At 40.6% G+C, this 15431-nt stretch overlaps 2 protein-coding genes across 9 annotated transcripts in view; one reads left to right on the top strand and one right to left on the bottom strand.

Moving 5' to 3' along the window:
- Positions 1–2848: 2848 nt before the first annotated feature.
- dnal1 (dynein, axonemal, light chain 1) lies at positions 2849–8582 on the bottom strand. Of its 3 annotated transcripts, XM_055865323.1 has the most exons (9): positions 8466–8582; positions 7611–7649; positions 7306–7415; positions 6994–7049; positions 6737–6792; positions 6484–6610; positions 4272–4412; positions 3955–4027; positions 2849–3849 (listed from the first exon to the last, which is right to left on the bottom strand). In XM_055865323.1, the coding sequence occupies exons 1-8, from the start codon at positions 8466–8468 to the stop codon at positions 3981–3983; spliced, it is 579 nt and encodes a 192-aa protein (XP_055721298.1). In that variant the 5' UTR covers positions 8469–8582; the 3' UTR covers positions 2849–3849; positions 3955–3980. The 3 variants fall into 3 exon arrangements, with proteins under 3 accessions (XP_055721298.1, XP_055721297.1, XP_055721299.1); XM_055865322.1 differs by having other exon boundaries at positions 2849–4027; XM_055865324.1 differs by lacking the exon at positions 8466–8582 and adding an exon at positions 8070–8263 and having other exon boundaries at positions 2849–4027.
- Positions 8583–13477: 4895 nt separating this feature from the next.
- LOC129813118 (alpha-(1,6)-fucosyltransferase-like) overlaps positions 13478–15431 on the top strand; it is a 182028-nt gene continuing 180074 nt past the window's right edge. For 3 of the 6 annotated variants that reach the window (XR_008753118.1, XR_008753116.1, XR_008753117.1), the window contains exon 1: positions 13478–13691. The gene's annotated coding sequence lies outside the window, so the exon portion shown is untranslated. The remainder of the gene's footprint in view (positions 13692–15431) is intronic. The other 3 variants (XM_055865315.1, XM_055865313.1, XM_055865314.1) reach the window with 1 other exon arrangement.

Here is a 15431-nt window from a genome sequence, read left to right as displayed (position 1 = left end):
TCACTCTGACCATTTTACTTGCCCAAGCAGAGCTGGTTATGCGGTTTTCATGTTATCCGTTGGCGACTGTAACTGTGCTGCTGGCAACAATTTAATTACGTTTTTTTTTGGGGGGGGGGGGGGGGGGGGGCGTTTACTGACGTCGGTCATATTCAACGGGTGTTGAGCGTTTGTAAATATATCAGTTATCTTGTGCTCTGGCACATAGACGAGAGTGCTCTGAAATCGGACTAGATAGTGTAAGAAATTGAAATAGAGACTGGAAACTAGCAATAACTACACTTCAACATAAGCCATATATTATACAAAAACACACATACTCCTCATTTCTCTTGGACATATGCTGGACTTAAGACACCAACTATAGACACACATAATTCCCCTCCCCCATAATAACCACAGACACACCCAACCCATGGTTGGACCTCAGGACAAAGAACTCTCAGGAACCAATGGAACGTGGACACCAGGCCTGATCAGGACTACCCAAGACCCAGATCGACCAATCGGAAGGCCGGACTCGCAGATCTACCTACTTTGCTTGTTGTCTGTATAGTACTGAACAATTCTGGAAACTCTCTCTTTTCCTGACGACCCCATACGGATCAGATAGAAAGAGCCGTGCTGCACGCTTTGCATAATATTTTTACACTTGAATAAACCTGCCTTATTATAAAATTATCCACCTCGTCCTATGTCTCCACTTGGTCTCCTGTCTCAAGTAAAACGAATTATTAACAATAGCCAGAGTGAATGTATGATTGTACCCCTAATCAGAGCCGATAAAGTACACTAAACAAAATATAAATGCAACATGTAAAGTGTTGGTATACTGCTCAAATATTTTACATGCACAAAATAAATATTTCTCTCAAATGTTGTGCGCACATTTGTTTACTTCCCTGTTAGTGAGCATTTCTCATTTGCAAAGATAATCCATCCACCTGACAGGTATGGCATATCAAGAAGCTGATTAAATAGCATGACCATTACACAGGTGCACCTTGTGCTGGGGTCAGAAGGCCACAAAATGTGCAGTTTTGTCACACAACACAATGTCACAGATGTCTCAAGTTGAGGGTACGTGCAATTGACATGCTGACTGCAGGAATGTCCACCAGAGCTGTTGCCAGAGAAATGAATGTTCTGAAACAAAGCTGAACATGATACAGTTCTTCCATGGCCTGCATACTCACCAGACATGTCCCCCATTGAGCACGCTTAGGAAGCTCTGGATTGACGTGTATGACACCGTGTTCCAGTTCCGCCAAAATATCCAGCAAATTCGCACAGCCATTGAAGAGGAGTCGGAAAACATTCCACACAGTGATGCCAACTTCTCAGTAAGGAAAGTATCTATTGGCTGTCCTAAAATTCGCTAGAAGTCACTAAATTACGTCATCACCCAATTTGCATAATTGGCCATGTGCATGTAATTGTGATGGACGCTGTAGGAGAGAGGAATAATGTCATGGGAGAGACAGAAAGTGAGTAAAAAACACCCTATATATGTTTTGAACTACAAATGAACTTTCTTCTGTCGATTCTTGTTTTTTAATGTCACAATTCCAACCCTACTCCTTTATCCGGGCTTGGGACCGGGAAAAGTGACCCAAAAGAGACACTCTGGCGGAGTTACTTCGTTTTTTATTTTATTTTTTAAAAAAAATGCTTTGTTTTGTTAATTTGTTTTTGTTTTTAACTTATGGTCCACTTACGAGCCTACAAGTCACAGTAAAACATGAACATTTTTAACCATTAAATTATTTTTTATTTTTTTTGTATACAATCTAAATGGACCAAAAAGAGACAATAGAAAAAACTGTCATTGGCAATGTGAGAAAATTATGATAACTAGTCTGGCCCTAATTCAGGTTTAAAAAATAATGTAAGCCAAGGCGGGATCAGCCAGCGGCAGCTTCCCGCATGCCCGATTCTTTGCAGTCTGGACAGGAGGGGTGAACATCTCCTGCTCTGACTGCAGCTGGGAGGGACTGCTGTGCGAGGACTGGGCTGCCTGTGAGTACTTTGGGACCTGGGGTGGGACCCACGGAAGCACCCGCTGCTCATTGAGAAGAGTAAGAACTATAGGTGCTTTCAGGTCAGTCTCCAAAAGTCTTCAATAACACCAGAAAAAGTTGCTAGATTAGTCGCTAGTCGCTTTTTTAAAAATGTGTCGCTAGAAGGGTCTGAATACTCGCTAAATAGAGCGACAAAGTCGCTAAGTTGGCAACGCTGATTCCACAGGCCACAATCAACAGCCTGATCAACTCTATGCAAAGGAGTTGATCCACACCCCAACCTTTTTTTAAGGTCCAGTATTATTATTATTATTATTATTATTTACCGTTATTTTACCAGGTAAGTTGACTGAGAACACGTTCTCATTTGCAGCAACGACCTGGGGATATAGTTACAGGGGAGAGGAGGGGGATGAAAGAGCCAATTGTAAACTGGGGATTATATCTATATATAACTATATTGTATCTCTGACCAACAGGTTCATATCTGTATTTGCAGTCATGTGAAATACATAGATTAGGGTCTAATACATTTATTTTGTTTGACTGACTTCCTTATATGATCTGTAACTCAGTAAAATTGTTGAGTTTATATTTATCAGTATATTTATTTAGCTACTGTGCTGGACACCTGGACCAAAGCCACTTTTGTGAGTGGACTGCAGCTAGATTTCATGGATGTAATATGAACACTGCAATAACAAGAGTAGACCTACTTATTGATTGTTTATGCCTGAATGGATTACACCTTTCTTTGTCTTGTGAAATAGTGTATGTACATATTTATAATGCGCTCATGAAAGAACCCCATAGAACACCACAAAACATGACTTTAATAGTTTTTAATGCAACATACCAAATTTCAACATTTAAAATGCCATTTAAAAAAAATCATAAACATCTCAGTATATATTCATTTTATACAAAACATGCCTAATATACAAACGTAAGAAAAAAAAGGTACTATTAGCTAAGACTAGAGCTACATATATATATATTTAGATCTTCCATCTTTTTAAAATACAGTATTCATCTATGCACAGAAAATACTTCAAATTGTTCTCCCCTGGCCTTCACCCCGTTTTGTGTGCAACCTCATATTCCTCCTTGAGGGCTGCATACAGGTCCGAGACTAACGTCCTTTATGCATGCAAGCCGAGTGCGAGTCAGGAATCGTGTGAAAATAAGACCATCAGCACCCATACAAAAATGTAAATGTGCTTTTTGGAGCAGGGCCTCAACATGCACATAGCCCGCCTTGGCTGGTTGCTTAAAAATAAATACAAAATGTCTTGCTCACGAATGGGAATGTAACCTTGTCCCCAGGCTAGAGAACCGGCTGATGGACAAGACCAATGGGAATGTAACCTTGTCCCCAGGCTAGAGAACCGGCTGATGGACAATGAGTGGAGAACAGGAGGGCTTCTTAAAGAAAAACGAACAGGTCTGTGAGAGCCGGAATTGTTACTGGTTGGTTGGTGATCAAATACTTATGTCATGCAATAAAATGCAAATGAATTACTTAAAAATCATACAATGTGATTTTCTGGATTTTTGTTTTAGATTCCGTCTCTCACAGTTGAAGTGTACATATGATAAAAATTACAGACCTCTACATGCTTTGTAAGTAGGAAAACCTGCAAAATCGGCAGTGTATCAAATACTTGTTCTCCCCACTGTACATACATACATGAAATCAAACATTGTAACTGTACTACCTCTTTCGTATTACTTTTTATTTCATGACATCCATGGAGCTGTAACAGCTTCAGCAATGTGCTTCTATGAGAGGTCATCTCCCAACCAGTGGAATGAGCTTATTCAACATCTAAAAAGAGAACAAATAAGATAATAGGATATTGCCTGGTCGATTGATTCTCAATGATGCTGGTATAGAAACCATTTCAATAAAAAATATTTGAAAAACAACAACCTGTAAACTGTAAGAGATGGAATGTGTTAACTGTCTCCCTCGTCGTCATCATCCGCCTTGATCACTGGCTTCCCTAAAGAGGAGAGATGGAGACCAAAGCTGTTAGGATTTTTGACACATCAATAGCAAAAACTACTGAAATAAGCAACGTGAAATGACAGCAGGCTGTTCTATACGGAGCCACACTATTTGAAGATTGGCTCAAAATAGTGTACTTTGGATCAGCCCGATAGTAAGTAAGTAGCCTAGGATGACATCAATACAGTCTTAGGAATATATCATCCTATTAGAGAAAACAAATAGGTGGACAGTCTTACCATCTAGTTTCTTCAGCTTGGGCAGCCTGTTGGTGGCCTCTTCTAGCCAGGTCCCCTCAGCGGAGTATTTCTCCTCCAGAGGGTTTCCAACAAACACCATGTCCACTAAGGATGGAAGGTCAGCTAGCTTCAGGAACTCAGCTGTAATGGAAAACCACAGTTATAATGGCGACCATCAAACATGTTATCAGAATTGACTTTATTCATGAGGCAGGCATGATAATGAGGATATTACCATTGTAATTACCATGGTACAATTTACTGAGGTGGGGCATTTTTTCCACCCTCCACAACACAGAAGTGATTGTGCATGCAACCACAAACAGTGTAGTGTAGCTAACATCAAAATCAAATCCCATTTTATTAGTTGCGTACATAGTTTAGCAGGTGTTATGGTGGGTGCAGCGAAATGCTTATGTTCCTAGTTCCTATCGATCAATGCAGTAAATATCAACACACACACACAATACTAAAAAGTGTAAAACATAAATCACAAATTTAGTACAGGAGTAGATATATAAATTGTACAGTTGAAGTCAGAAGTTAACATACACATTAGCCAAATACATTTAAACTCAGTTTTTCACAATTCCTGACATTTAATCCTCGTAAAAATTCCCTGTCTTAGGTCAGTTAGGATCACCACTTTATTTTAAGAATGTGAAATGTCAGAATAATAGTAGAGTGATTTATTTCAGCTTTTATTTCTTTCATCACATTCCCAGTGGGTCAGAAGTTTACATACAATCAATTAGTATTTGGTAGCATTGCCTTAAATTGTTTAACTTGGGTCAAATGTTTTGCGTAGCCTTCCCACAATAAGTTGGGTGAATTTTGGCCCATTCCTCCTGACAAAGCTGGTGTAACTGAGTCAGGTTTGTAGGCATCCTTGCTCGCACACGCTTTTTCAGTTCTGCCCACAAATTTTCTATAGGGATGAGGTCAGGGCTTTGTGATGGCCACTCCAATACCCTGACTTTGTTGTCCTTAAACCGTTTTTCCACAACTTTGGAATTATGCTTGGGGTCATTGTCCATTTGGAAGACCCATTTGCAACAAAGCTTTAACTTCCTGACTGATGTCTTGAGATGTTGCTTCAATATATCCACATAATTTCCCTCATGATGCCATCTATTTTGTGAAGTGCACCAGCCCCTCCTGCAACAAAGTACCCCCACAACATGATGCTGCCACCCCCGTGCTTCATGGTTACGATGGTGTTCTTCGGCTTGCAAGCATCCCCCTTTTTCCTCCAAACATAACGATGGTCATTATGGCCAAACAGTCATATTTGTTTCATCAGACCAGAGGACATTTCTCCAAAAAGTACGATCTTTATCCCCATGCGCAGTTGCAAACCGTAGTCTGGCTTTTTTATGGCGGTTTTGGAGCAGTGGCTTCTTCCTTGCTGAGTAGCCTTTCAGGTTATGTCGATATAGGACTTGTTTTACTGTGGATATAGATGCTTTTGTACCTGTTTCCTCCAGCATCTTCACACAGTCCTTTGCTATTGTTCTGGGATTGATTTGCACTTTTCGCACCAAAGTATGTTCATCTCTAGGAGACAGAACGCGTCTCCTTCCTGAGCGGTATGACGGCTGCGTGGTCCCATGGTGTTTATACTTGCGTACTATTGTTTTTACAGATGAACGTGGTACCTTCAGGCATTTGGAAAGTGCTCCCAAGGATGAACCAGACTTGTGGAGGTCTACATTTTTTTTTCTGAGGTCTTGGCTGATTTCTTTTGATTTTCCCATGATGTCAAGCAAAGAGGCACTGAGTTTGAAGGTAGGCCTTTTAATACATCCACAGGTACACCAATTGACTCAAATGATGTCAAATAGCCTATCAGAAGCTTCTAAAGCCATGACATAATTGTCTGGAATTTTCCAAGCTGTTTAAAGGCACAGTCAACTAAGTGTATGTAAACTTCTGACCCACTTGAATTGTGATCCGGTGAATTATAAGTGAAATAATCTGTAAACAATTGTTGTTGTCCTAGATGTCCTAACCGACTTGCCAAAACTATAGTTTGTTAACAAGACATTTGTGGAGTGGTTTAAAAACAAGTTTTAATGACTCCAACCTAAGTGTATGTAAACTTCTGACTTCAACTGTATGTGAACATTATTCAAGTGACCAGTGTTCCATGACTATGTACATAGGGCAACATGGCACACTCTTGGCCCATGGAAATGAAACCATTGCCTACCCCACTCCTTGACCAGGTTGTTAGACATGTAGAGGACCTTGAGTTTCTTCATAACATGAATTCCTTTGAGCTTCTCTATCAGGTTGTAGGAAATCCACAGTTCCTCTAGCGTGTCACCAACCGCCTCCTGCAGAGACAGACAGTACAAGTTGAGTAAACATTTAATTTCCTAATCCTATGCAAGAACATTCTTGGGCTAAGATTACAACATAGTAACAAGTAATATAGTAGATCACAAAAATGACATAATCACCAGTCCGTTTAGATTTTTGATGTTGTTCCGCCCTAGTGATAATATCCGTAGGTTTTCTGTGAGAGAGAAAAGGCATCACGTCTCAGCTTTTTAAATGATTACACATTTTACACCTTCTCTCCGTTTCCATTCAAGGCCCTAGTTAAAGTGTTGTTTCCATGAAGACACATCAGTGTGACACATACTCACTGAGGCCATTCAAGGCCCTAGTTAAAGTGTTGTTTCCATGAAGACACATCAGTGTGACACATACTCACTGAGGCCATTCAAGTTGGCAATTTTCTCAATGCAGTTTGTAGACAGGGACAATTTCCTGTTCAGAAGAACACAGTGACAGGAAGTGGAGAATCCGATTTATAGAAGAAAAGAACAGCAGCATAACATTCTTATAGAGTGTGTGTGACCACCCTTGATCTATTAAAATAGGTTTCAGACCGAAGCTAGATAAAGTTTCACAGAGGAGAATCAGATTTATGAATGACTAGAGCCCCAGATATTCCTATATTGAATTACCATCCTTGTACTATGAATTTAGGTCTCAGAATTAAGAGGAATAAGGTTTCACTCACTCGCAGTTGATGAGGGTGGAGAGAGAAGCATCCATCTTCTCAATAGGAGGAATCTGACCATACAGCTTGACTGCTTTCGCCTCCCCCACCTTCTCTCCTGCCTTCTCCTCCTGTTGAAGTCACACAAGGTCACCAACAAATGTCAGTGGCTGTCCTCCTTTTTTATGTAGGAGAGAACTAGACTGGTCCAAAATCTGTTTGTGCTGTAATGCTAAATCCTATTGGCCATTGCCATGAGAGATAACAAAACAGCACAAACAGAACTTATCTGGGACCAGCCTAAGAGAGAGCTCTGATGCACTTACCCATTTCACAAGGGCTTCTTTTATGGTTGTTGGTTTTGCCTGTGAAACAATAATACAAACTTCTAGTTGAACTGATTAAAATCTCAGTCAGTAGTCGTGCAAATCCATCAGCTAATCGTGCAGCTATACTGTTGCAGCTATGACCGGCCTTTGCATTAGATACGTTTACAACAGCGTTATGCCTAGCTTATTTTAATGTAATAAATGCTACCACTGGCAAACAGCTGTCAGTTATATAATTGAATCATGCACAAATCAATCATTCAGATCCTAGCAAAGCTAACGTAAACAGAACATAGCACCCTAACGTTAGTTGAGTGTATTTAGCTAACGTGAATAGCTAACGTTAGGTAGCAAGCTAGCTAACGTTAGCAGTAGCTGGCTAGCCATCTACACACGAGTTTATCTTCATACTAACAAGCTGTCAAACTGATGCATAATATATTAACGTTATGTTACATTCACAAAATCACGGCTGGAGAATGATTTCTATTTCCTAGTTTCTAGCAGACAGGTTACGGGAGAGACTACATGGACACAGCTAACGCTTAAACCAAACACTGACCCTAACCCACATTTTTTTTAAATTATGAATCGAAATATCGGGTTGGGCGTCAGGCGTGTCCTTTTAGCCCTTTCCCAGGTTAACATTAGCTAACGTCGTTCAGCTAGCTAAAGTTAACGCCTTGGGTGGGGCTGAGGTTGGTGTTTATGGCAGTAGCTAGCAAACATTTACTATAGCTAAAACGTTAACATTGTTTTGGTGATAAAAAAAAAGAAGCTAAATAATCTTTCAAGCTAGCAAGTTACTGATAAACGACATTCACAAAACATTTTAAGAGCCAAACAACTCACCATGTTGTCCTCTCCGGTTGCTATGACACAGACTGAAGCTTCACAAGTCACGACGCATGTGCAGGAGCTCGAGCAATCATCTTTCCCATGCCTCCTACCTATAACCTCCACTTCTTTTTTCCTTCTTCTTTGGTATTATGGCGGTCAACAAACAAATGTTATGAGTGCATGCCGCCACCTACTGTATTGACTGTGTATCAGCCTACTGTTATGTTATAGCTTTACACTGTGAAGAATTGTCCTACCAGCTAACACTGCACCCATTAAAACTTTACCACTATTCCACGTAGATCGGGCTGCCTACTGAGAATTCGTAGGCGATCGGGGAAAAAAACACTACCTTCCATTCTACTAGCTAACATGCAATCATTGGAAAATAAAATTGACGACGTACGAGGAAGATTACCAACGGGACATTAAAAACTGTAATATCTTATGCTTCATCATATGTTCATCATATATGCAGAGTCACTTTAACCATACCTACATGTACATACTACCTCAATAAGCCTGACTAACCGGTGTCTGTATATAGCCTTGCTACTGTTATTTTCAAATGTCTTTTTACTGTTGTTTTATTTCTTTACTTACCTACACACATACACACACACACACATACCTTTTTTTCACACTATTGGTTAAAGCCTGTAAGTAAGCATTTCACTGTAAGGTCTACACCTGTTGTATTCGGCGCACGTGACAAATAAACGTTGATTTGATTCACAGAGTCGTGGCTGAACGACTACATTATTAACATACAGCTGGCTGGTTATATGCTGTATGTATCGGCAGGATAGAACAGCGGTGTCTGATAAGACAAGGGGGGTGGACTATGTATATTTGTAAACAACAGCTGGTGCACGATATCTAAGGAAATCTCAAGGTTTTTCTCGCCTGAGGTAGAGTATCTCATGATAAACTGTAGAACACACTATCTACCTAAAGAGTTTATCTGTATTTTTCGTAGCTGTCTACATACCACCTCAGACCAATGCTGGCACTAAGACCGCACTCAATGAACTGTATTCCGCAATTAAAATTTTTAACATTTTTTAATTTCACCTTTATTTAACCAGGTAGGCCACAAATGCGGCCTGGCCAAGATAAAGCAAAGCAGTGCGACAAAAACAACACCACAGAGTTACATATGGGATAAACAAACGTACAGTCAATAACACAATAGAAAAATCTGTATACAGTGTACAAATTAAGTAAGGAGGTAAGGCAATAAATAGGCCACAGTGGCGAAGTAATTACAATTTAGCAATTAACACTGGAGTGATAGATATGCAGATGAGGATGTGCAAGTAGAAATACCGGTGTGCAATAAGCAAACAGGAAAACGTTCATCCAGAGGCGGCGCTCCTAGTGGCCGGGGACTTTAATACAGGGAAACTTAAATCCATTTTACCAAATTTCTATTAGCATGTTAAATATGCAACCAGAGAGAAAAAAATTCCAGACCACTTTTACTCCACACACAGATACGATTACAAAGTTCTCCCCCACCCTCCATTTGGAAAATCTAACCATAATTCTATCCTTCTTATTCCTGCTTACTGTAACGGTCTTCTTGTTGTGAATGAGCGGACCAAGGCGCAGCGGGTGATAAATACATAATGAATTTATTAAATAAAGACGAACACGAAGAACACTTGAATAAACTACAAAATAACAAACGAAGTCAACAGACCTGAACAAATGAACTTACATATACACGAAGAACGCACAAACAGGTACAGACTACACAAACGAACCAACAAACGAAACAGTCCCGTGTGGTGCACAGACACAAACATGGAAGACAATCACCCACAAACAAACAGTGAGAACAGCCTACCTTAATATGGTTCTCAATCAGAGGAAACGTCAAACACCTGCCTCTAATTGAGAACCATATCAGGCAACACATTAAACCCAACATAGAAACACAACACATAGAATGCCCACCCCAACTCACGCTCTGACCAACTAAACACATACAAAAACAACAGAAAACAGGTCAGGAACGTGACACTTACAAGCAAATATTAAAGTAGGAAGCACCAGTGACTCAATAAAAAAGAGGTCAGAAGAAGCAGATGCTAAGCAACAGGACTGCTTTGCTAGCACAGACTGGAATATGTTCTGGGATTCTTCCGATGGCATTGAGGAGTACACCAAATCAGTCATTGGCTTCATCAATAATTGCATCGACGACGTCATCCCCACAGCGACCGTACATACATACCCCAACCAGAAGCCATGGATTACAGGCAACATCTGCACCGAGCTAAAAGCTAGAGCTGCCGCTTTCAAGGAGCGGCAGCTCAAACAGGCAAAGTGTCAATACAGGACCAAGATCAAATCGTACTACACCGGTTCCGACGCTCGTCGGATGTGCCAGGACTTGTGGCAAACTATTACAGACTACAAAGGGTGAAGCACAGCCGAGAGCTGCCCAGTGACACGAGCCTAACAGACGACCTAAACTACTTCTATGCTCTCTTCGAAACAAATAACACTGAAACATGCATGAGAGCACCAGCTATTCTGGACGACTGTGTGATCATGCTCTCTGCAGTTGATGTGAGTAAGACCTTAAAACAGGTCAACATTCACAAGGCCACAGTGCCTGATGGATTACCAGGATGTGTACTGCGAGCATGCGCTGACCAACTGGCAATTGTCTTCACTGACATTTTCAACCTCTCCCTGTCCGAGTCCGTAATACCAACATGTTTTAACCAGACCACCATAGTCCCTGTGCCCAAGAACACTAAAGTAACCTGCCTAAATGAATACCGACCCGTAGCACTCACATCTTTAGCCATGAAGTGCTTTGAAAGGTTGGTCATGGCTCACATCAACACCATCATCCCAGAAACCCTAGACCCACTCCAATTTGCATATCGCCCCAACAGATCCACAGATGCAATCTCTATTGCACTCCACACTGACCTTTCCCACCTGGACAAAAGGAACACCTATGTGAGAATGCTATTCATTGACTACAGCTCAGCGTTCAACACCATAGTGTCCTCAAAGCTCATCACTAAGCTAAGGACCCTGGGACTAAACATCTCCCTCTGCTACTGGATCCTGGACTTCCAGACGGGCCGCCCCCCAGGTAGTAAGGGTAGGTAACAACACATCCGACACGCTGTGTCATGTTCCTGACCTGTTTTCTGTTATTTTTGTATGTGTTTAGTTGGTCAGGGCGTGAGTTGGGGTGGGCATTCTATGTTTTGTTTCTATGTTTAGGTCATTTGTAATTAGCCTTATATGGTTCTCAATCAGAGGCAGGTGTTGGACTTTTCCTCTGATTGAGAACCATATAAAGGTAGGCTGTTCACACTGTTTGTTTGTGGGTGGTTGTCTTCCGTGTCTGTGTATGTTGCACCATACGGGACTGTTTCGTTGTCGTTCGTGTATGTAGTCTGTTCCTGTTCGTGAGTTCTTCGTGTATTTATGTAAGTTTCATGTTCAGGTCTGTCTACGTCGTTTTGTTATTTTGTAGTTTGTTGAAGTGTTTTCGGTTTTCGTCTTTACTTTAATAAACATCATTATGTCAAATTATCACGCTGTGCTTTGGTCCAATCCCTACTCCTCCTCTTCGTCCGAAGAGGAGGAGGACGACCGTTACACGCTGATCCTCTCCCATTCTGTTCAGGAGGACATTAGTGGATTCATATGTAACGATGTTGTATTTATTTTGATGGTTTGTTTACTTACTAAACCGAAAGAAGCTTTTATATCTTTCATTTTGAACATTAACATTTAAACTGTGAAAATGCATTTTGTCAATACATTGGCCATTCACTTAAAACCATTTTTTTTTTTTTTACATTTCATGCACTATGACAACTTGCACGAAAAGTTTGAAACCCCGACCTTCTTGACAATGGCTGTATTACAACATTATTACCACTGGATGGAACTAGCACAACATTGTTGGTTTATGAAAACAAGACCACTTTCTATGGCTATGCTATCTAGTGTATACTAGAGTAACAGGCCTATAGGTTATTTGGCTAGCTTCCTCCAGGTGTTCCGTTGCCAAACAATCAAGGTTGTTTTACAAAAACTGCATTGCTGGCAAGCATAGAACATTGAGCGTTTCTAATTTACCAGGGTTTATGACTACATGGCTGCGGCTCAGGGCCCATATTAAAAAAGTGTCTCAGAGTAGTAGTGTCTGGTCTAAGATTGGATCCTCCCTATCCATGTTGTCTTTTTCATTATGATTTAAAAGGCATAACTGATCCTATACCAGTACTCCTAGTAATCTGAGGTACTTTATGAATACAGGCACAGTGTGCTGCTGTTAGAAATGCTATCTTAGGGCAGGTATTAGGGAAATTAGTCTGTCCAAATGATTTGCATATCATAAAGGGACTATAACATAATGGTTGTTTGGACAGTGTCAACTTAATGTCATGGAAACGTTCGTTCGCCAATAAAGCGTCTGTTTCCTGGACAGTATGCTAAACAGATGCCATGACATGATATGCACCCACCTGCCACCCACTCTTTCTAATTCTGGGATATCATTAACTTTTATAGCTCCTAAAATAACCTAGTCCTAGTCCTACTCCTGCATACCTGAACACACTTAGAAAAAAATGGGTCAAAAAGGGGACCCTAAAAGGGTTCATCGGCTGCCCCCATAGGATAACCCTTTGAAGAGCCCTTGTTGGTTTCAGGTAGAACCCTGTTGGTTCCAAGTAGAACAGTTTTGGGTTCCATGTAGAACCCTTTCCATAGAAATTGAATTTTATGATTGCACACTATCTTCAGATTTTTCAGAGCCTCACAAATAAATATAATTAAGACACCTCTTTGTTGAGCTGTTCAATTTGAGCTGTTCAATTTCAACGTATATTCTGGAAATACCAAATAGCCTCATATAAAAAGAGTAGAACACAATATAGTTCAAAAGGTTCCGATTTTTTAAATGACGACGCATCATTGTCGCCTAGTCCAGAAGACTGGATGGAGTGTGAGCAGATCGAACCGGTCATTGAATTGACGCAAGCATGCGCAATGGGGCTCTGTGTCAATTCGAGTCTCCTCATTAGAAGCCAAGCATAGCGGAGTGACTACTCGTCAGGCGCGCAGCAGTCATGCTCCTACCCAGTTCCTGTTTCCGCCTTCAGTCTTCAGTCTTGAGTTTACAACTCAAAGCATCATGGTCAGGCAGAATATAGACCTTGAAGAAATGCAAGCTCAATGAGATAAAGCCAGGTAAGCCAATTTCTTATATTGTGTGTTGCAGAAAACGAATTGGAATTGGTGTCTGCGCCGTCTCCTTTCTCCCTTCTCCCTCCATCCCTGGCCTGTTGCTATTTGCCTTTTTCGACCGCAGCCGAGAGGTAACAAAATAGCGGACACGGATTTACACTAACGAGTTGTCGGACGAGGTTCCGTTAGAATTCGCATCTTCCTTATGAAAGTCATTCATGCACAGGAAGTTGTCGGAGAGGAATTCGTTCAGTTTTGCTACATTGTGCATATAATGGTTATGTTAATTAACATTTGATTAGGTATGAGAAATACAATTCAATCACCATCCAGGGACAATGAACTGCGACGTTTCTCCATCTTACGTCTTTAAATGAATAATGCTGTATTGACAGAAAACGCTCACATTTACCAAGAATGACAAGTGTATTGTGAAGCTTTCTTATAAACAAATGAAATGCTTATGTTTTATGTGGCTATATTGGACCGTTATTTTGTGAAGTCAGCCTGCATCGGCCGCTGCTCCCTTGTCGGTCTTGCTGGGTCGAATCAAAGCAGATCGTGAGCCACCCCGCTATTTTTTAGACATTGGTTGAAACCGCTGAAAAGTAGCCTAACCTACCTCCAATTGGGAAACGCATTCAGTTGTGTTTGTGCAGTTGATCCACCATAGACTAGAGTTGAGTAATACGCCTATAATGTTGATGTTGCTATTTGTTATTAGTACGTCATAAATCAGAACGTTAAATGACACACAAACACACACGCTCGCACGCACACAAACACACACACACACATTCTGTTCTTAGTGTTTTTGTTGTCATAGCTGGTGGCTGAGAATGTTTCTCCCATACTGTGTTCATTGTTTACGTTTTGTTTTGGACCCAACTCAGTAATCATGCTATGCTCTACTACATGATTATTTAATTTCACATGTTTTCATTCCCTGACCGCTGTGTTATTACCACATACCACAGTAGGACTTGTATTGAAATAGATAGATAAGCCTATAGGTCTATTTGCATGTGCACATCTAACAGACTTAACCTTTGAACTCAATGAAAACCCTGTGGTCAGTTATGGTCAACTGGCTCACAGCTGGTGGATCTGAAATAAGATATCTTGAGAGTAAACATGCAATTAGGGACTGGAGCCCAGCCAACATGCCTGGTCCATCTGTGGGATAGAAGCCATCGAATGACTCTTCAATCCGGACACATTACTGTGTGAGTAGTATGCCCATAATAAAGTAGTATTAGGCCTGTAATGTAGGCTAGTATTAGGCCTTTATTGTAGGCTATTATTAGGCATTTAATATAGGCTAGTAATTAGGCCTTTAATGTAGACTAGTATTAGGCATTTAATATAGGCTAGTAATAGGCCTTTAATGTAGGCTAGTATTAGGCATTTAATGTAGGCTAGTATTAGGCATTTAATGTAGGCTAGTATTAGGCATTTACTGTAGGCTAGTATTAGGCCTTTAATATAGGCTAGTATTAGGCATTTAATGTAGGCTAGTATTAGGCCTTTAATATAGGCTAGTATTAGGCCTTTAATATAGGCTAGTATTAGGCCTTTAATATAGGCTAGTGTTAGGCCTTTAATATAGGCTAGTGTTAGGCCTTTAATATAGGCTAGTATTAGGCCTTTAATATAGGCTAGTGTTAGGCCTTTAATATAGGCTAGTGTTAGGCCTTTAATATAGGCTAGTGTTAGGCCTTTAATATAGGCTAGTGTTAGGCC

This window comes from Salvelinus fontinalis, chromosome 16 (assembly GCF_029448725.1).
Source record: "Salvelinus fontinalis isolate EN_2023a chromosome 16, ASM2944872v1, whole genome shotgun sequence".
NCBI classification, from domain to species: Eukaryota; Metazoa; Chordata; class Actinopteri; order Salmoniformes; family Salmonidae; genus Salvelinus; species Salvelinus fontinalis.
Note: the sequence above shows the minus strand (reverse complement) of the source record. Positions and strands in the feature narration are given on the sequence as shown.

Bases quoted from the DNA above. Each gene is read 5' to 3' on its own strand.
- dnal1 (XM_055865322.1), bottom strand. The intron at 7,416-7,610 runs GTAAGTGCATCA...TGACTTCAACAG, and splicing joins AAGAAGCCCTTGTGAAATGG to GAGGAGAAGGCAGGAGAGAA. The intron at 7,050-7,305 runs GTGAGTGAAACC...TCTTCTGAACAG, and splicing joins TCCACCCTCATCAACTGCGA to GAAATTGTCCCTGTCTACAA.